Here is a 21,871-nt window from a genome sequence, read left to right on the forward strand (position 1 = left end):
TTCTGGTGCTTTGGACAAATCCCGATTTTGCAGGTGTTGGCATGTTTCGAATTTCGGAAGGGGAGGGGACAGTTGGCTCATAGACTTGCCTGTAACTTGCAAAGAGAGGGTGGAGCTCTTCGTTCAGGTTCCGATCCACGTTCTAGCTCTTCTCTTTACACTTAATCGAGCATCTGACCAATTACGCAAGACTAGTTCTGGGTTAACCGAGATTAAGCTGAATCTAATAGTGTCCACTTTCTTTAATATGATAAACGATATGATATTACATGATCATTTAAATCAACGTTCAAATCAATTGACCGGAGGAACATATAAAAGCTTTATGCATTGTCGTTTTAATTGATACAATATGTACATCCATTTTTCTTTCACAATGCAGGAAATCTTTATCTTTACAGCTTTACAGTGTTCCCATTGATCGGCAAAAACAAAAAAATTGTAAATCAGTAGTAATAATACAGCAGTCAAAAGAAAGGAACGTCAGAAGGCGGAACAGAAAGGATAGTCCGTATTCATAAAGCGTCTCAAAGTAGGCGTGCTGATCTAGGATCAGGTTTCCCCCAGTCCATAAAATCTTATTCATTATGATCTAAAAGGTCAAACTGATCCCAGATCAGCATTCCTACTCTGAGACGCTTTGTAAATATGAGCCCAGAAAGGTACACCAGGTCATCACTGCAGCTACACTCTATTCAGGTAACGTCAGACACGGTCTGGTTGAGCCGGCCACGCCTTAACCGCGTTTTTAACCACGGTCAAATCCCTCTGCCTTGTGACCACCTTTCACCTCTTTTCTGCTTGGCTGACCTCTTGCTAAGGCCTTGAGCCCATTGAAGCCTTCTCCCTTGGGTTCCCCTACCCCTCTTCTCATTTGCTCTTCAGTCTCAGACCCTTAACTGTCTGTGCAATCGCACCCTGATCCATCTTCTCTGTAATAACCCTGTCTTTTCCCTGTCACTCTTTACCTCATTTTTCTTCCCCAGTGGTTTACTTTAAGCACCCAAGGCATCCTTATACAAGGTTGCCTCGCCCCTCTTAACCATAGCCTTAGCCTTGCCACACACTCACTCCCACACTCCTCCCCCTCTCCCTCAGGGGCGGCCCGGCTGGTTGACCTGCCTGCCTCCTCACTCCCTCAGTGTGGCTGCATATCATTTCCCTGCTGCGCTTTGTGTGGGTTGGTTTCCTAGCAACAGACGGCCATGACAGCTAGGGATCTGAAAGCGGAGAGAATACGTGGGGCTAGCGAATACACTGGCTGAGTCTGAAATGGCACCCTATTCCCTATTCAGTGCACTACTTTTGACCATACCCCTATGAGCCATGGTCAAAAGTAGTGCACTAGCTACATAGGGAATAAAGTGCCATTTTGGACACATCCACTAAGTACTGTGCTACAGTGTTGGGTGCTCTCCAGCCACTGACAGGCCACTCCCTTTCCATCAGAACAGGACAACAGTAGGTTTCTCTCTGACTACTGAGGTTAAACCACACAGCACCTTGGTCCTGGGAAAGATGGCAGCGGTCTCTGAAAGAAGTTGAAAATGAACCAACGGTCTCTGGCTTGGTGAGTTTAGTGAGAGAGTTGAAGAGATCATTCCAATTGAATCTCAAGTTTGGATAGATTTTTTTAAGTGTGTGTGATTTTGTAAACTTCGTAAAAAAAGTTATATTAAGGTATTTCTGTTAAAAAATGATTATAAAAAATACCTCGTGGATGCTATTTACAGTAAAATACACTTTACAACTTTATTAAATTGTTGATAGTATATATAAAAAAAAAAACATTTAATCGCTTTCATGGAAATCACACAAGATTTTAATTTAGGTTTTTTTCAGCTTGCGTTTTAAACTTTGATATGGGCTAATTGATTTTTATTTTCAGTAGTAGTGACGAACCCCTGGCTGTAGTTGAGTTACTGTGATACTCCTCCTGACTACTAGAGAATCAGAAACAAGATTTAGACTGATAAATAAAGCTCATATGACTGATAGAAAACAGAGACCACTTTCAGAAACTCTGCCATCTTTCACCTCTCTGCTGGGAGGGACTTTTCTCCCCCCAATACTCCCAATAACACCTGTACAAACAATGCAAGTGGTACACCAGTAGAATTCATCTTCAAGTAAAAAAAAAAAAAATGTTAACAAAAAACAATTTGAAACCTCTTACAAAGAAAAATACAAAAATAATCATTATACAATCACACCTCTTATTCAGGCCTCTACATATCGTCAGTGGTGATGTGTTGCCATGCCAACAGTGATAACGTCACGGCGACCGACCCTCCGTCACCAGCATATCAGATATAACATCAATGCAGCATTTCGCGCTAATAAAATAAGTTATACGATTATATCTCGTTATCTCATTGTTTGTTTGTTTTTATTGCTTGATTAGATGGCACGTGAGCAGGGTTTCCAAAATGATACCGATAAATACGGGATTTTGTTGACACTTCTTGAACACAACATAGCAGTTTGAGAGAAAAATGCAACAAAACGTTCACCTTTGGCAAATTTCAAACTTCAACAAATAGCCACGGGTCATAGTAATGCATTTCTTTATATGACGTTGTCTTGTATATAGGCTTATGATACATAAGGTATATGAGCAAAAGCGGTAGATATTGGCTAGGAGGAGAGAAAAAAATCCATACTGAAGGAAAAAAAGACACAATTGTGCTACAAGTGCTCCTGCGTTCTTGGCACCTGTGGCCACAGTGGAGAGTTAGTCATCCTGTTAGCCACAGCAGAGTGATAAGTTCACCAGAGGAGTACAGAGAGAGGGAGAGTCCATTTGTCCACCCCCCCCCCAGGTAAACTGCCACAGTGGCACGTTCCCACCCCTCCCCCTCCCCATGTTTGGTGGAACATTCCAAAGACAGCCATCTTCTCAGACAGACAGTTCCAAAGTCCATTATTTTAGCATTGATGAAATCAACAGAAATTATATATATATATAAATATAAATATATATATATATATAAACTAAATCAAAACAACAGTAATAGATATAGCTATGTACACAGTCACTCTTAAATGTCAAATGTTGTGGTTCTCTCAACGATAGGAGAACCATTAGCTGCTTTTTGCCATTTTTGTCTTAATTCTTTCTCTCTTAAATGATTTTTTTTTTTTTTACAATTTCCCGCACCAAAGACCCTTAGTAACGGTACCCATATACATTCACGTCTGCTATTAACTCCAAAGCCTTTGAAAATCTGCACTTGCCCAGGACAAAACGCCTATACTCACAGGAATACTATTTGTGCAGTTTTGATATCTATACTTCTAAAATAGTGTGCGTGTTCAACGTGACATCTCATACTGGTATTTCCAGGTGAGAGGGACTACAATAAAGTATGAATTTAGTATTTTGTGAGCCTGCATGGTTTCTTCACCGCAATTTACCGACTACCTTCTGGAGATATCTTGACGTCTACATGCAGTGAGGTGATCGGATGATAGTTTTTGGATTGGAAAGCACTCGATAAAGGAGCGCTCCAATGAAAGAGGCTTTTAGTTCTGATGCAGCATACATGTCTTAAACCCTTTGCAGATAAACAATACATGAACATTCTCCTATTGTCCCAAGTCAACACTAACAATATTTCCCTATTTTCTCAGAACCAAAAGAAAAGAAGAAAAAATATATATATATTTTGGCTTGTACATCAGCAGAGGTTCAGTGGAATGGTATGGAATATTATTATTAAGTTACAGAATCACACTAGTGGTGGTGGTTGCATACAGTATTTCTTCTACGTTCTAATACTGCGTATGCTTTACCAGTATCAAGAAGTACTAAGACCAGACCAAACAGGGCATAGCATAGCATTCCCCGTATAAACACAGGCTTGACCCTTTTACAAAACAGAATACAGTAAAATGCATTATAGGCTAGTGACATATCAGTGTAGTTTGTCTGTTCCTCTCTAACAACTTAAAACAGGAAATGAATCATTCGCTACCTTAAGCCATATAGATTGTTGGTGGGATATTTGAATGTCAGCATGTAATTATTACAGTATATAAGGCTTTGGTATAATATTATGTAATTTATCCAGAACACAAATAGTAGCCTAGGCTGAGATCTCCCACAATGCTTAACGAGAAGGTATATTATTATTGAAATGGCGACAGCAGCATTCATGGCTCAGTTTGATAAGACTTCACATTCATCTTTTAACAGATATGAGTCCACTTACTACACTACTATGTAGTGTACACTTGTAGTGAACATCAGAGGAGGCTGGTGGGAGGAGCTAAGGAGGAAGGGCTCATTGTAATGGCTGGAATGGAATTATTGGAACGGTATCTAACATATGGGAACCACACGTTTGACTCCGTTCCATCTATTCCATTCCAGTCATTACAATGAGCCTGTCCTCCTATAGCTCCTCCCACCAGCCTCCTCTGGCATACATTCTTAGTAAGTACGCTCTTATAGCCTCACCATTTAACCTCTGCCTCCTACATTCTAGTGGATCCAGGTCAAAATACTATACCCAGGTCTGTTCTGAATTTTTCCGATGGGGGGGGGATCGATCATAATTTTGATCATAGCGTGCGTCCCAAATGGCACACTATTCCGAATGGCACCCTATTCCCTATATAGTGCACTACTTTTGACCAGGTCAAATTGTGTCAAATTGGAGAAGGAGAAAAAATCTGGACTAACTGGTTCATTTTTTGTGTCCGCCACATCTCAGTTCACATGGTTGAACGAGGAAGAGGGGGGTGTCAGAACAGTGAGAAGTCCTCTGATACATTACAGCAGACAGTTAGTCGAATGACCCAACATCTGATACATCAACATGATCTCACTGCTTTATTTGACGTTTGTCAAAACGACACAAGGACAAACTATGACATTGTCACGTCTCCAGGATTCTTCTGACTGTGCATGATACCCCAACTCCCTTGATAAAAAGAGTCAATTGATAATATCAACTTAATACAAAAATTAAAACGTTTTTTTTTTTTCCACTGCTTGCCATGTGGTACAATGTATCCTCTAAGACATTTTCATTCAAAGACATCTCATGCAAAAAAAATGTACTTTTTTTTCTCTGACAAAGAAACACATTTTTGTTTATATGTTCAGCTAAAAAATATCTTTTTTTTTTTTTTTTATGTCGTTTTCCGATAATTTTTCCAGGGCAGGCACCATACGTATATACGCACACACCAGGAACAGAGGCATGCCACACTTGCATTGCTTTTGTATTTTACAGTTGGCAGGCTTGATGTCATCAAGGCAGTGCTGCGCTGCGGTGAGTGGGTTTAATGCACCTAATCGTCCACCCTACCTCCACACACACAAACTCAACACACACACACACACATATATACACACTCAACAAACACATACACGCTCAACACACAAACACTCAACTAGACACTCAACAAACACAAATTCAACACACACACCTATGCATCCTCCACCATCGCTGCAGGGAGCAGCCAGACTGTTTTGATGACATCACAATAGGGGCGGGGTTTTTTTTGGGGGGGGGGTTGTGTTACAAGCTCAAATGGAATAAAAGCAGCGCAGCAAGACTGTGGCGCATGCAGAGATGGGGTGGGGAGTGGGTAGAAGAGAGGGGAGGGGGTGGGGGGGTCTGGCCCAGGGTTGCAGTCAGATTTATGAATGGGGGGTCAGAAGGGCGAATAGAAGTCAAGGCAAGGAGGATCAGCACAATTCATGACATCTTTTTGTCTACTTTTTTCAAAATCTATGTTTTTTTATGATGTTTTTTTATTTTTTACATTTCATTTCTTAATTTTTGTACAAGTGTGACACAAACTCTTGGGCTCATAGATGTTGTATCTCTCCCTCTGCTGGTTCTGTCTCTGATAGGAGGATGGAAATGGAGAGAGTGGTTATCTTTATGACAGGGAGGGAGAGGGACGTCTTTCGGGTTTGTCAGCTACATATTGTATAGAGTATTCCAACTGTATTCGCATTAACACATACACAGAAGGATATAAATATACCTGTAAATTGGATATAGTATTGTGTCTAAATTCAAATTGAAAAATTTGTGCTTAGATGCATTTTGTTAAGCCAGCTATGTACTGTAAGTCCGCAAATATTTTGAATAATATATTAGGTCTACCCAAGTAGTTTCCCCCAATAACCTGGTTTAAATATTTACTAGATTGCGGTTACTATGTACATGTAGGAGTATCCATAAAATGTTCATACTACAAAGTAGCAATGCTTCCATCAAATGTTGTGAATAATTAAAAAAAAACTAATTTCTCAATCAAATACCAAACATATTCAAAATGTTCAAATTTATCTTGATTCAATTAGTAAACAATTGATAATTACACATAAAACTCAGTAACACTCACTGTTTCATTAGATTAGATAATTTACTCATTAGAAAAACCCATGATTAAATTAGTAATATGATTAATATTGACACAGTATTCACCCTGCATGGGTACGTACCCCTGGCCTGAACTACCCTCTCGTCTTCCCAACCAATCAGAGACCCTCTTCATAGTTCCCATGCAAGTGGAATGGAATCATAGAATTAGATGCTGACACTGTGTTGAATGAGGGGAAGAGAACATGACCAAAGATGGAGGAAATAGTGAAAGCAGAAAGCAGGAGGGTTTAGGCAACAGAAAATGCACTGTGTCTGCATCTAAAATTACACCCCCTTTCTTACACAGTGTACTACTTTTGACCAGAGCCCTATGGGCCTTTGTTAAAAGTAGTGCAATATATAGGGAATAGGGTGCCATTTGGGATGCAACCCTGTTTGTGTTTGTTTTCCTGCCTATACAGGATCCACAGTGTGGATTCCACAGTACACATCCTGCCTGTTCCTCCTGTCTCTCCACAGGGCTGGTACAGTACACTTGATGACCCTTGCTGTGCTTCAATATGGGCTGTGCTGGAGAAATGCCAACCTACTTTGTCTTTTTGTCCAGGTCTTTTTGGGCACAAACGTTGTGACAATGGAGAGGGCTTAGGCGGGCTAACGAGAGACAGGGTGCGTTTGAGATAGAAACTATTCAGATAGAAATGCCACGCATAGGGCGGACACGAATGCCTGTTTTCCATGGCAAAGGACAATGTCTGTTCTACATGACATATTTCTATCTGAACGTTACGCAACACGCCACCCTCCTGATTAAGCCTCTGATTGGTGTTCTGAAGGGGGGTGGGAGGGGATGAGTAAGGTGAGGGTGGAAGGAAGGAAGGGGGGGGTGGATTTTGTCATGATGATGGAAAAACTGATTGCAATTAAATTTCTATCAAAAGTAACGGGAACACTCAATTGATGATGTCATTTGAATAGGCATGGGACGGTGATATATGTTAGGGATTCTTGTTTCTTACAACGGGAAAGAATGGGAAAATAGGCAAAACAAAATAATTTGCTCAAAGGCGGGGGGGGGTTAAAACACTAAATCTAAAATGTAAAACAAAAACCCATAAGTTAGTGACTTGGAAATAATGAATAGACATAGTAGTGGTAAGTAGTAAGAAGAAGTAACTGATACAAAATAAAGTTGTCAGAGGAGTATAAGATTGATCGGGGACTTGGTCGAGGCTCGTTGGGCGAGGGGCTCTGCTTCGAGGAGGAGGTGTCGTTGCTCTCTCTTTCCATCCCTCTCTCCCTCTCTCACCCCTCACTCCTCGCGGAGCTGCAGGCGGTAACGCTGGTAACGGATCTGAAAGAAGAGCCTCTCTAGCGGCGAGCCGCTCATGCCAGGCAGCATGTAGTCCTCGCTCCCGCCCGTCCGCCGGAAGCCCAGTGACTCGTACAGCTTGTGGGCGGCCATTTTGACGGCGGTGGTTCCCAGGACAACAGCGGCGTAGTTGTTGTGCACGGCGAACTCCAGCACGCGTCGCCCCAGCACCTTGGCGATGCCCTTGCCGCGGAAGCGCGAGTCCACCGACATGCGGCGCAGCTCCACCGTGTTATCGTCCTCCCGGCCCTGCGCCGCCACGATGCCGACCACCTGACCCTCCAGCACTGCCACCCAGAAACACGAGCCTGGAGGACCAGAGAGCCCAGTTAGACACACACACTATACCTACACAACACATATCACATACCACTGCCAACAGCACCAACACAAATCTGACAGAATATATCCTTTACATTTAACCCCCATAACGACCTGATATGAAGGGGCTGAAGCAATAAGAGAGTGGCAGCCGGACCTATGACTGCCCACGGACCACGGCTGTCCTTATTGGACTACTGGTTGACTCAGTGAAGGACTGAAGCAATAAGAAGTGAGCAAAGCTGCCCCATTAGCCCCCTACACTATTTGCCATAAACCTGGGACCTCATTGCAGGCCAGCTAACATTAACATGTCATTCATCATACATCACAGACCTCAGAGCCTATGGCTGGGTGGATCAAATGTAGAGTGGACTCCCATCCCATAACTACGGCCAGTACAACAATCATTAAAGCTACAATCTGCAATATTTCCTGCTGTTCAAAGGCCATTTTAATGAAATATGCCGACAAGCTGGCAGCCTGGGCTTGTGAAACGGCAGATTGTGGCTTTAACCCGGCACCACTGCCCATGTGTATCGGGATATCTCATTAATTACGGACTGGTGTTAATGAGTTCAGATTACAGAGCAATTAGAGGTTGCTATACAATGGCTTCTGTCAATTAACACGACCATGTGATGCAGTTAAGATGGCAAACATGAGGATGGTTCACTCTTGGCTGTCCCCATAGGAGAACTCTTTGTAGAAACCCTTTTTTGGTTCCATGTAGAACCCTCTGTGGAAAGGGTTCCCCACGGAAGCCAAAAGGGTTCTCCTATGGGGACAGCCAAAGAACCCTTTTAGGTTCTAGATAGCCCTTTTTTTCCTCTAAGAGTGTTGGTAAAACCTGTGGTAAGGATAGGCTAGCTGCTTTGAGAACATCATAGCACTGTATCATTTACATTTTAGTCATTCAGCATAGCTCCTACGCAGACCTACTTACAGACTAAGTTTAGGAGGGAAAAACAGCCACATATTGCAAGTAGACCTTTCCTCGAAATAGCCCCTATCAGCAGAATCAGTGCAAGGAAGAAAAAAGCAAGTACGAATGTGGGTGCAAGAAAGTGAGGTGGAATATCGCATGGCCCTGGCGCACACATTATAGACACTATATGAGAGAGTCTGTCCTGTTGGTAATATATGCCAGTTATGGCCTTGTCAAATCCACTAACTGGATGGATCAACTAAAAGGAAGTAAGGAAGGAGGGATTCTACACACGAAACACTCTGGTCACATAGTGGCGGCTGGTGTTTCCATTAGCGACTGAATGGAGTGTATCAGAGAGATGGAGAGCGTGAGCGAGAGAATCAAATGGAGAGAGGGAGAGAGCGAGGGAGGTAGACAGAGTGAAATTAAAAGCAGACAGAGGCCGGGGCTAACTGCTTAATAACATGATTCGCTCTGAGAGATGCTCATAATGAAAAGTACAATCGTAGACTGAGCCGTCCCTCAACGTCAGGGCGATTAGACCCTCAGGGGAGAGACAGCCAGACAAACACAGACACACAGACAGAGAAGGAACGACACAAACACACACGTCAACAGTGAAATGTTCATCCACAATGTAACCTGATCAGGGAAAAAAAACTCCTGGTCTTCAGTCATAGTAAAAGCAGTTTCATACAGTATTTCAATGTTCCCTGCTCAACTTCGTCACGTGTTCTTAAGTCCGTGCCTGCCGTGTTTTTACCTGCGCAGAGAGTCATGTTTGTCAGCATGCCAGATATTAGTTGTATTTACATTTTAGTCATTTAGCAGACGCTCTTATCCAGAGCAACTTACAGTAGTGAATGCATACGTTTCATTTAAAATGAAAATTATTCCGTACTGGTCCCCCGTGGGAATTGAACCCACAACCCTGGCATTGCAAACACCATGCTCTACCAACTGAGCCACACGAGAGTACAAAGAATCCCTGTCCGTCTCTGTTGTAATGTGGGAGTACTGTACTGTCCTCCGTGTGTCGTAGCTACAGCATCTACAGTGTAAAGGGATCGACACAGTACTATGTTGGATGCTGGACAGGTCGTTGTAAAGGAGGAGGGCTTACTATATCCTCGTTCTGATAAACCGTCTCCCCGAGTTGATTTTTGATTTGCAAAGCCCTCCAAGAACTACAAGGTGAAAACAGATAACGTTTTCTTTCCTTCAGCAGGCAAAACGTGTTGTATGGATGCAACAGTAAACAGTGCTGAAAATAGCATTTTGTCACTGTCAGCGGTATTGGTGACATGTCCTTGTAGTCAAGTACAGCACAGAGAATATTCTTCCTTTTCTGGGACTGACTGACTGACTGACGAATGTAAAAACCTGCGTGTCCGTCTTCCAATGGTCACCGACACACACAATCTGATACCCGCACACACGCATACACAGTCACACACATACCAGACACACAAGCACACTCTCTCAAACACATCGCGTCATGGAGCGAGTGGTGAGGCGCTGCGAATGTGCTGGAGGCCAACGTTACGAGGGATTTTAAAGGGCCCTGTGGGATTCATCGGATTAGTGTCTGATTGAATAAAACAACTGTCAGCTGTACTGCGGCAGGGTCGCCGCGGTAACAAGCCTGCTGATCCAGACACACACTTCCTGACATGTGGGCATCACAGCTGGGGAGGCAGTAGCAGGCAGCTAGATCTGCAAGCAGAGTGAACGGTGGGCCCGGACCTTTTCCCCATTTGACCTTGGTCATATTGTGTGTGCAGGGTTCAGAGTGGGCCAGACAATGACTTCTTGTGTTGACTCTTTCTTGTCTGTAGTCCCAACGCAGGAGAATGTATGAGGTGGCTTTGGAATGGCTCCGCTTTGGAAGGGGCAGATTCGCTCACCGTGTCAGCGTCTTTCATTTTTGTTAAAGGGTAGGTTTCACTTCATTTTTTTTCTTCAGAAATCTAACAGTGTGGTGGTATTTGACCTTATACTCACGATGTGATAGCGAATTCAAAATCAGACTTTAGTTTCCGGTGCTTTATCTCAGAAGAGAGCATGATGTGAGGCGTGCGGTTAGTTACCCAGAGGCCCTGTCTCTGGGGGGCTACAAAGAGGAAGGGGGAAGGTAGGGGGAGGGGGCGAAGGGACGGCCACGCCTCTGAAGCGGAATCCGTCACCATCTGTCTGAGCAGGGCCTTTGCCAACAGTCAGCACGGGACGGGACAACCAGGCACGCCAGCCCAGGCCTAGCTTTGCGAGTGTGTGTGTGTGTGTGTGTGTGTGTGTGTGTGTGTGTGTGTGTGTGTGTGTGTGTGTGTGTGTGTGTGTGTGTGTGTGTGTGTGTGTAGGGGCCTGAGACAGTGACATACACTCATGTCCTGTATCTGACGCCATGACGAAAGAAAGGTTGGTCGGAGAAACTCTGAAGCGAGCCTCCTCTTCCTCCTTCCTCTCCTCCTCCTCCCTCTCCTCCCTCTCCTCCTACTCCTCCTCCTCCCGCTCCTCCCTCTCCTCCTCCTTTGGGAAGAAAGGGGCTCTGAGAAGAAGGGATCTGCTGGCTAAGAGTCAGATATGGAGAACGAGAAGAGAGGAGATAGCTAGAATAGAGAGCGGGATCATAGAGCGTGTAGGACATTCATTTGTCTTCAGTCCTCCTGTATTGGTAGATGGGATGGGGGGCAATAGGGAGGGGTTGGGGGTTCGACAAGGGAGCTGATCTATCATAGCCCCGGGGCAGACCAAGATGAGCGCGGGGGGGGGTTATTGGATTTAACCAGGCTAAGAGGACTCTACCACCGACCAAAAGGGGGAGGGATGGGTCGACTTGAAAGATGCAGACAAAATCTCATGGCGGCAAGGGGGAATGGAAGGAGAGAGAGCATACACGTGCGGATTTTTTACTCAGGATTTATTGTGACAGCCTTTTCTCTTCTAACTGCTAAAGGAAAAGAATCTGCTACCTGCCATGCATGTGCATGGGTTGGAGACAGTTAAATATGGCGTTATGACATGACTATGAACCCCCTCCCTCCCTTTTTATTGTGCTTAACGAGATTAGTGTCTATCCTTTCCGTTGAAACATATGAGGGTAATTCAGTTGAAACATATGAGGGTAATTCAGTTTAAACATATGAGGGTAATTCAGTTGATAAGCGTTGAGTCTAGACGGCGGACACACCCTGACTGTGCGTGTGTCTAAGATGAAACAAAAGCTCATAAACAGCTTGTGTCCGCTTAAAGTGTGTGTGTGTGTGTTTATGCTCGTTACAGATCATCCCTGTTTAGGGTTGTGTGTGTGTGTGTGTGTGTGTGTGTGTGTGTGTGTGTGTGTGTGTGTGTGTGTGTGTGTGTGTGTGCTGTGTGTGTGTGTGTGTGTGTGTGTGTGAGAGCGATGTGAGGTGTGATATCTGCAGTGCGTGGCCTCCTCACTCCCCAAGTCACAGACCCCTCCCCCCACATGGCATGCTCCCTCCCCTGGGAACAGAGTGCATGCTGGGAGTATGGATCTGCCTGACATCTATACCACACCCTGACAGATGAGACTCGGACAAGCAGACCAGGGGCATACACATGCTTACATACACACATCCACACACACACACACGTTTACACACATGAAGGTGTACGGGCCCAAACACACAGATCTCAAGACCTACAAGCTCCAGCATATCTACCTGTGTCCAGTCATACATAATACTTCCTGCCCCTTGTACGTTACAACCAACCACACACACACACACACACACACACCCAGCCAGCACTCGTTCTCCGTTACAGCTCCATTAGCTCTGAGACAGTGTAGGAGCATTAATCACTTAAAGGGGCTGCAGCACTGGCCTTTTCACATTAGTTTTAATGCCCAGCCCGGGCTAATCACGGTGTGTGTGTGTGTGTGCGTGCGTGCGTGCGTGCGTGCGTGTGTGCGTGTGCGTGTGTATACACACTTGTCCAATTTAGGTCCTCTCAATCCTAGGGTCAGAGGCTAGGAGGGATCATTAAAAGTCCCTTCCCCTCTCCTCTTCCTTTAAAGCTCTACCCAAAACCATTTTCTATGAACCTCTAAGATAATGTGGCATAAGACAGAGGAAGAAGTGCTATTATCCGCGAGTCTCACCCGCATGTCCATAAAGATCGGACCACATTATTGGACATCCATTAAAGATTGGACTGGTCACCTGGGAGTGACTAACTATAGTGTTCAGAAACGATAATGTTGTTAACGTCTTATTTTGCTTCTGGTCCATTGTTGCCTAGCTACAGAGTCCTTGCACCAGCCAAATGCTACGCCACGCCCACGGACACGCCACGCCCACGGACGATAGTTTCTTCTCCACGAGGAGTCTGGATCTGAGAACCTCCCTGACCCTTCACCCGAATGCGAACACATTCGGGGGCCGTCTGATTGGTCCACAAACCGATGGGTTGGGTCAGAGCCAGAACACACCTGGGTTTTGATACTCTGATTGGTTAGAGACGATCCAATCGCCGAGGACTTTGTTTTGTACAACGCCCCTCGTGCCCCTCGTCGCCACAAACGACTTCAACGATAGCAGTCTCAGACTGTAGCAAACAGAGCAGCGGAATAATTTTTCTTTACTAGTATTGATTAACAATATGTTTTTTGAGGAGCGGTTCTGTGCTGCTGACGTGTTTTTGGTTGCGTCATTGTATTATGAATGAATAAGACGCTTACTGAAATTTGCTATGACGTTTATAGAACATAAACTCAGTGACATCTAGTAGCTAGATAGTCCTCTTGGATGGAGAATAAAGAATATACTGGAGCTGGGATGAAAGATCCTCTCTCTCTCTCTCTCTCTCGCTCTCCGGCTGACGTCTAACCCAGTTCTCCACAGCTACTGTTACATCTTCAACAGGGACGGGAGGAAGAAAGGGAGAGGAAAGAGGAAAGATAGGAGCCACATGTATCTACTCTGTGTAACTACCTCACCTTTGTCTGTACTCTACCCGGCAACCCATATCACCACACACACGTGCCCACACTCCAATATAGCCTAGCTGTGAATATATCTCTCACTCTCTCTCTCTCTCACTCACTCACTCTCTCACTCACTCACTCACTCTCTCTCACTCTCTCTCTCTCACTCTCACTCTCTCTCTCTCACTCTCTCTCTCTCCCACTCTCTCACTCCCTCTCTCTCAGAGCTAAGATCAGCAGCAGGTACCAGGGAGTGACAGTAGTGGTGCACCTGCTCTCGCTAACCCCCTCAGAACAGAGTGAGCTCACCGTCACTAGCAGGGAAGTGAATAGGGCCAGACGGTTTGCTGCCGGCATCCCAAATGCCACCCTATTCCCTAATTAGTGCACTACTATACTGATCATGCCCAAATAGTGCACTATATAAGGTATCGTTGCCATTTGCGATTTCAGCCGTGGATTGCTCTGTCTAGACAGGACCCTGCATGAGACAGGCCGTGAGACAGGCAGCATGAGACAGGCCGTGGCCAGACTCAGATATGCTGATAACAACCCATCTGGCCAGTGTTATCACTGCTCTGGGGCTCAGGGTGGAACCAGGCGACTGTAGTGTGGAGACACCTTGGCCCACCTACTTATCCCCTCGGTTGCGTTCCAAATGGCTCCCTATCCCCTACGTAGTGCACGACTTTTGACCAGAGGCCCAACGGCAATAGGGTAACATTTGGGATTGGACCCAAGCTTTATACTGTCCTGTTGTACAGTAGGTCAAGGAGCTTGGTTTTGCCTTGTGCCTGTTCACGCCATTGAGGTATAAAGGAACTGGAGACCGCATCCAAGATGTCCGGCCGTTGTTTTCAACATAATGTACTCACGTTCGCATACGCCGGTTCATGGACCGTCTATATCCCGGGTTGCAGCCTGTTTACACGGCCCAACGTCACATGTGCAGAGGTAGAAACCGTGCTTCCAGACCGGAACCCTGGCCCCTTGACTCACACCCATCGCTGTGTCTTGTATAACATCCTATAAGGCCTTGTTACTGTTAATTGTGTATGCTTGGTATAGACTACAGCACAGCGGTGTATATGTACAGGCCAGATGATTCAGTAAAGTGGATTGATTGGTTGGTTAATGAAACAGAATTTATTGATTGGTTGATAGTACCAAAGGGATTTCAGGGAGAACTCATGCTGGTAGAATGAATGTCCTGGTTCTTTTGTTGTTAAGAATCCCTAGTTACCCCCCCCAATGCCCCTATTGTTCCTGGTAAGTCCAATGCACACACACACACCTATGAGCTGAGCAGAGGACTGAAGTAACAGCTGGCCTTTAGTGACAGTGGGATGAATAAACTCACACACACACTGAAGAAGAGATAACAGTATTTATATTTTCCTGGCTAGTTGAGGCCGGTAGACATAACCGTGTTGCTGCTCATCGTGTCAGTGACTGGCCCTCTCACCCTGCACTGTATGACTCCCTGACTACTGACATACACACGGCCCACGGCAGGAACGTGACTGGTGGAGGTCACTGTAAATCATCACACTCTCGCTATCATATAGACGCTTGCTCTTTCCCTCTCTCTCTCACTCCCTCTCACACACACACACACACACACACACAGTCTCTCTCTGACAGACCCACACGCTCACACACAGTCTCTCTCTGACAGACCCTCACACACACACACACACACACAGTCTATCTCTGACAGACCCACACACTCACACACAGTCTCTCTCTGACAGACCCTCACACACACACACACAGTCTATCTCTGACAGACCCACACACACACACACAGTCTCTCTCTGACAGACCCACACACACACACACACAGTCTATCTCTGACAGACACACACACACACACACACACACACACACACACACACACACACACACACACGCTCACACATACACACACACACAGAACCTGCAGCGGTTAATCCCATTAATATCCTGTGTGACCACACACACACACACACACACACACACACACACACACACACACACACACACACACACACACACACACACACACACACACACACACACACACACACACACACACAGTGGATAACTGTAGCTGCCGGACACAAAGTGAGAGACAAAGAGAAAAATCAATGATGGGCTTAACGAACACCTGCCCTTAAGTAGCTTCGCAAATAGGGCCCGACTGACCCCAAAATGTGGATGGAAGTGTGTGTGTGTGTGTGTGTGTGTGTGCGTGCGTGCGTGTGTGTGTGTGCGTGCGTGCGTTAGAGAGAGAAAAAGGTTTGATTTGATTATAGCCCAACGTTTTGGAACGGACCCAGGTGGACTCCAGTCACAGCTCAATTCCTCTTATCAGAATGGAAGGAAGTGTTTCGGGTTCATATGAGAGTGATTGATTTTCCTAGTTAGGGAATATAGTTGAGGAAATGACTCCAATGACGCTTGGCCGACACAGAGTGGGCCAGACTGCTGCAGAAAGTGTATCAGCAGATTCCATCTCCGAATCAATAGGCCCAGTAGCATGGAGTGCCCTGTCTCCCTCTGTAACTACGTAGAGCGGAGCGAGTCGCCCCGCATACCTAATAGGCAGGCAGACTGCCTTTCTGAACACACAGGCTGCATCCCAAAATGGCACCCTATTCCCTACATAGTGCACGACTTTTGATCAGTTAGTGTGCTGTGTCGGGCATAGAGTTCCATTTGGAATGCGGCCACGCCGTCACCCTGCGGTGCTTAATGCAGGCAGGGAGAGCCTATGACACTGAGAGAGACTCTATACTTTGTGTGTGTGGGAGGGGAGGGTGTAAGTGTGTGATTCCATATTTTCATCGGGCTATGTTTTGTATCCCATCATTTTTTTTTTAAATCCCATAATTCACCAAAATAACAATGTCTGTGGATGAACGTTATATGTTGTCAAAGACCAACAGATCATACATTTCCACAGATGATATATAGTTTCTGTTCAGTGTCCAATCTCCCACTACCCCTCTTACCTGTGGGTTTCATGTAATACTCCTCGATGTCCGCCATGTCAGTTCGGAGCGCGCAGGCCAGATAGTTGTGGATAACTTTGCTGCTGTAGAAGTAGCGCGCGGCCATGAGAACGAACGGCGCGCAGCAGGTCAGCGTGAGGGATTTGCTCACAACAAAGCACATTACTATGGAGATAAGGAAGAAAAATAAACGATACCTGTCAGAAAAGAGAATCAAATGTTGGATTTTGGCGGAAGTCACACACATAATATATATTATATAACCAAACAGTGACATTCCAAAAAATAAGTTGCATAAAAATAAAGATCGGTCCCTAATATCACACATTTAGTTTACTGTAGAGAAAGCGATTGACAACCGACGAGCAAAACATCACATGACATCCTATGTTGAGTCTATGTATTTATTTGACTGGATGCAAACAGATATTCTACACAGCCTATCAATCTCATCTCTGGTCAGTGATTTAGGAAGTAGCCTATTTCTCTGGTTTGGCCGCACGGAAGCGCCAGAGTGGAACCCACCACAGACGGGCTGTGCAGCAGCATTGCATGTTATTATGTTGTCGTCTGGTCTGACATGCAAACATTTTTTTACTCCATTGCACCACGACATGGCGTGCTTACTGTCAACATTGACATTAGGCTACATTGTAGCGACGTGGTTCTGAATGATAGTGTCATATACATATCAAAGCACTATAAATAAAGGTTAAATAAATAAATAAAACAATTATACACACATTTTCAGACAAAATGTCAAAAGTGACAAAGGCTTATGTGAGATGTTTTGTTGGTCATTATGGTCACTTACCACTGCACAGACAAAGGCATGAGGTGTACAAAAGTCTTGTTTTAGATGGTGCACATTTAAATAACAATAATGATGATGGAATATATATAGCCTAACACATGTTGTGGTGAATTGCTATTCGTAATTCGGTGCGCAATGCCATTCATTCCCTTCATAGACTGGACTATTTGTAATGCGTCTGACCATATAGATCAAGTGTGCCGTAAGGACACCCATGCATATCACACATGAGGAAATGTACGAAATGAACATCTCCGCTAATTCATTATAAACAATGTCAACATGCACACACGGCTAGTGGTGGTGGTGCACTGCCTGCAGGCCCAGTGAAATATGTGTGAAGCCTATGATGATGGAAACTGGCGATAGGGTGCAAATTGGTGTACGCCAGCGCACACTGTGGGCCAATCCTCACATTCTATTAATGAATGAACGCATCCAACTTCACCGGCAACTGACATCATTGCCCCCCTACATGCACGCCAAACAGGCCCACCGGCTACATGCACCAAGCGTTTTAGCCATGCCTTTGTTTTGCGGCTTGATGCCGTGCTGCACACGGGCTACGCTACATGCCGGTATCGAAGATCCAACACACAGCCACCCACGAACTCGAGAAGAAATTGACAATTATTAAATGTTACAAATGTGTTGTTATTGAATTTGTATAATATGATCATCCTTTTCCTCTTGGTGAAAGTTTCACATAGCATGTGTTTGCGCCATTAAATGAATAAAGCACTTTAAAAAGAAAGAAAAGAGGTCAACGAATTATCAATTGACACATCGATGCCCCAACAGATTATGGCTTTCCTTCAACTGCATTTCAACTCACTTCTAACTTCAAAAAAATATAGATATCTTTTTTTTTTTTGTACAATAATTGGTTTTCATGTGTTAGTATGGATGGGTTATTCATAATGTCTTTGACAAGAATAATTTGCAAATACATGGGTAAAATGAAAATAGTTTTTCAATGCCTAAGGGCAACTTAACGAATTTCAGGCCAGTAAATTGTTAAGTATATGGGAAATCTTGTCACTTACGTGTCAGAAGAACATATAAGAATTGGGTTTGACTTTGCTGTAATATGCCTCTGAATGCGGTGTTGGGTATCCTCTCCATGATCCCCTCATAAAAGATGCGGCGCACTTCCACATGGTCCGTGCGCTCAAACTCACGGATAAAAACCGTATCTTTCCTCACATCATTTTCCTCGATAGGATTCGGTGCCGGTGTGGAAGAAGTCCACATTTGCGAGGAGGAAACGATAATAGAATCTTTTTTGGTCCCTTGTATGGCATCGTGTTCATCCGCAACAATTTTAGTCTCGCAAACCATTTTTGGAGACGAACAATGCATGCAACTGGCCTCAAAGAACTTTAACCTCAGAAATAATATAAATGGGATATGATGCGTTTATAAATATGGAAAGAAAAAAGACGGGGAGTGTTTCTGCTGCAACCCTGAGCGTTTCTGCATGACCAAGGGTTGCAGGCAAACATTTCGCCTATTTATAATGTAGTGGATGCATTCAGATTCAGGGGCCGGGGTGGTCCACACAGCGTGCACATTGGCTGAGGCGCTACGCCATTCGATTGTGATAGGCGGATAGAGACAAGAGAGGCACCCGGTCAAGTTCTTTTAAAAAACCTCAACATTCCTCTCATTGTTCCGGCGAAATTCTACACGTGTGTATGAGTGGGACGGGGAAGGGTGGGCTTGCGTAAAGGTATTTCTGAACCGGTAGGCTAATGGGGCCCTTTAAAGCTCACCCTAAACAACCCGGCCTGCACCAGTGCACCTGCAGCGGGAGCTGCGCCAGACCCTCTTCTTGGATGACTGAAATGACACGTCTTTACAGAACGGATAAGACACGTTCATATGAGGACACATGAGCTTTGATGCGTCAAAATAGATAAAGGGCACTTGGTGATGGTCAGACTTTGTACGGGGAATGGTCGGGGAACTGACTGACTGTGTCCCACGTTAAGGTCTGGTTATGGCGCGGAGCTTCGCTTCGCTCCTCCCGGCCGTGTGCCTCTTTCGATCCCCGGTATCTTGACTGACAGTTCTGCTGCACTGCAGTGATTCCTCCCCGGCTTTATAATCTCGCCTCACCCGTCCTTTCTCCAGACAGTTTCCTTACGATAGCGTTTTGGTGTATCATCATTCATTCATTCACATAATTCTCTGACTTTGTAGGCTATGCCACAGTCACAGCCTTGGCTATTTATAATATAGGCTACGTTCACTGTTAATAAAATGTCATTAATTCGCATAGGCTATCGCCTAATTCACTGTTAACATTAATTCAGTGTTCTATTTCATTCTGGCCATAGGCCTATGCCTCACTGGATTTATCGATCAGAATGCGATGTTGCGCCCGTAAGCAATACATAGGCTTATCGCAACGGATAAAGTTTCACTTAACCTAACGCTGAAGAAAATGCATTTTTATGGATTTAGACTCGAATTAGACCCCCCCCCCACATACACACTGGTCGTCGACATGTAGCGCAAACCACAAAACATACGCACGCGGCAGAGTATCCCTTGCAGTATCCTAGGTTGTAATAGCCTACATATCGCTGGTTTCTCGCGCCCAAGAACGCCATTTTACACAGCATGATACTGTAACCCTAACTGAATGTTACTGCTATCCGGGATTCTTGGGACGCCCCTACCCTAAACCCTAGCCTTAATCAATACCTTACCCTAACCTTATCGTAACCCTTACCTAACCTTAACCGTTCTATATGTCAACTTCAATGGGGTGACGTCAGAGTTGGACGGTCCTTATTCCACCAACTCTGAAGCGCCACCCGCAGATGGAACGAAAGGAGTTCTGAGCATGCGCGGATTGATCTGACACCAGCATCAACTTCATAGGATATACCACCACCTTTGATTGGCTAGACCAGCGCTTAATTTGAGACTGATCCTGCCGGAACAGGATCCGGCACCTCTCAATTTGGGACTGTTTCGTTCCGGAACCCATTTGCCAGGATCCGGTACCTCTCGTGGAATGAACAATTATTTCCACTGTTTGCAGTGTAAAAATGATAATGAAAGCAAGTTGACTCTAATTCTCCTGGCTGCCCCCTAAAAAAACGAAATGTGAAAACGTGCCTGGTAATTGATTAGTGTTGGGCTGGCCCGGGTTAATGCTTTGCGCAATGTTGTAGTCTTTATAGACCAACGCTTGGCTATTGCTGTGGGGAGAGAGAGAAGCGCGCCAGTATCTCGCACAGAACTACAATGAGATTAACTTTCTATAATCTCTCTCTCTCACTACTCTGACAGACATGAGCCTGCAACTCTCATCTCTCCAGCGTTGCACTTCATCATTTATTTCCTTTATAGAATCATAGCGGCGCGAAGGGTTCTCGACGTGCCGCAGCACCCATGATAAATTGAAATACATTTGCCAAAGTTCTATAATTACTGCTGTCTGTTAAGAAATGAATGAAATTATTCCGAATATTACACCAGTAGTAGGCCTATAATTAGCCACAGATGATTAATAGTTTATTTAACAAAATGTCCTAGCTGTGGATAGGGTGTAGCCCAATCAATACACGCGGCAAATGTGTCAGTCATGCAGCTAAAACAGGCCTCGTAATATTTCAAATACGATCGCGACGAAAATACAGGTTGGAAAGCAAATGGATCCTGCTAAAAAGTGAAGACTATTCTGTCTGTAGGCTACCAAGTTATCAACTTCCAAATAAGCCTATTGAACGAACAGCATTTTGTTTTTACCAAGTAAAACAAGAGAGAGCTTTTGGCACGAGCGCATCGGCCATCGTCGGTGAGTGAGTCAGTGAAACTGGAAAGCTTTTTTAGGACTATAATGTCCTCCTGGTATTGTACAATATTTTTGTCTCCATACACCTTGGTCTAGGCTATTCAAAATAGCCTGTCATTTTGATCATTTGTGAGGTATTCAAACATATTCTTCTAAAGTCTCCAGTCATCTAAAATGATGTAGAATGGCATGAAATCCGTTTATAAAGACCACATTTTCCCGAACTCATGGCTAAAAATGTTTTCCCCCATGTGTTCAACTTCTGCAAGCGCCTTTACTTCACTGATCTATGGCAGTACGCAAACGCATGATAATGCATGCAATGCTT

At 44.7% G+C, this 21,871-nt stretch overlaps 1 protein-coding gene across 1 annotated transcript; it reads right to left on the bottom strand.

Moving 5' to 3' along the window:
* Nucleotides 1-315: 315 nt before the first annotated feature.
* LOC106608862 (N-acetyltransferase 8-like) lies at nucleotides 316-20,106 on the bottom strand. The gene is made up of 3 exons (XM_014207043.2): nucleotides 18,779-20,106; nucleotides 16,919-17,083; nucleotides 316-8,030 (listed from the first exon to the last, which is right to left on the bottom strand). Exons 1-3 carry the CDS (start codon nucleotides 19,092-19,094, stop codon nucleotides 7,663-7,665), a joined length of 849 nt encoding a protein of 282 aa, XP_014062518.1. The 5' UTR covers nucleotides 19,095-20,106; the 3' UTR covers nucleotides 316-7,662.
* Between the last annotated feature and the right edge of the window lie 1,765 nt (nucleotides 20,107-21,871).

This window comes from Salmo salar, chromosome ssa07, assembly GCF_905237065.1.
Source record: "Salmo salar chromosome ssa07, Ssal_v3.1, whole genome shotgun sequence".
Classification (NCBI taxonomy): Eukaryota; Metazoa; Chordata; class Actinopteri; order Salmoniformes; family Salmonidae; genus Salmo; species Salmo salar.

Excerpts from the sequence above, each read along its gene's own strand:
- LOC106608862 (XM_014207043.2), bottom strand. The coding sequence starts at position 19,094 with ATGCATTGTTCGTCTCCAAAAATGGTTTGCGAGACTAAAATTGTTGCG. Across the intron at positions 17,084-18,778 it reads CTTATATGTTCTTCTGACAC|TAATGTGCTTTGTTGTGAGC; the intron begins GTAAGTGACAAG and ends TTATCTCCATAG. Across the intron at positions 8,031-16,918 it reads GTATTACATGAAACCCACAG|GCTCGTGTTTCTGGGTGGCA; the intron begins GTAAGAGGGGTA and ends CTGGTCCTCCAG.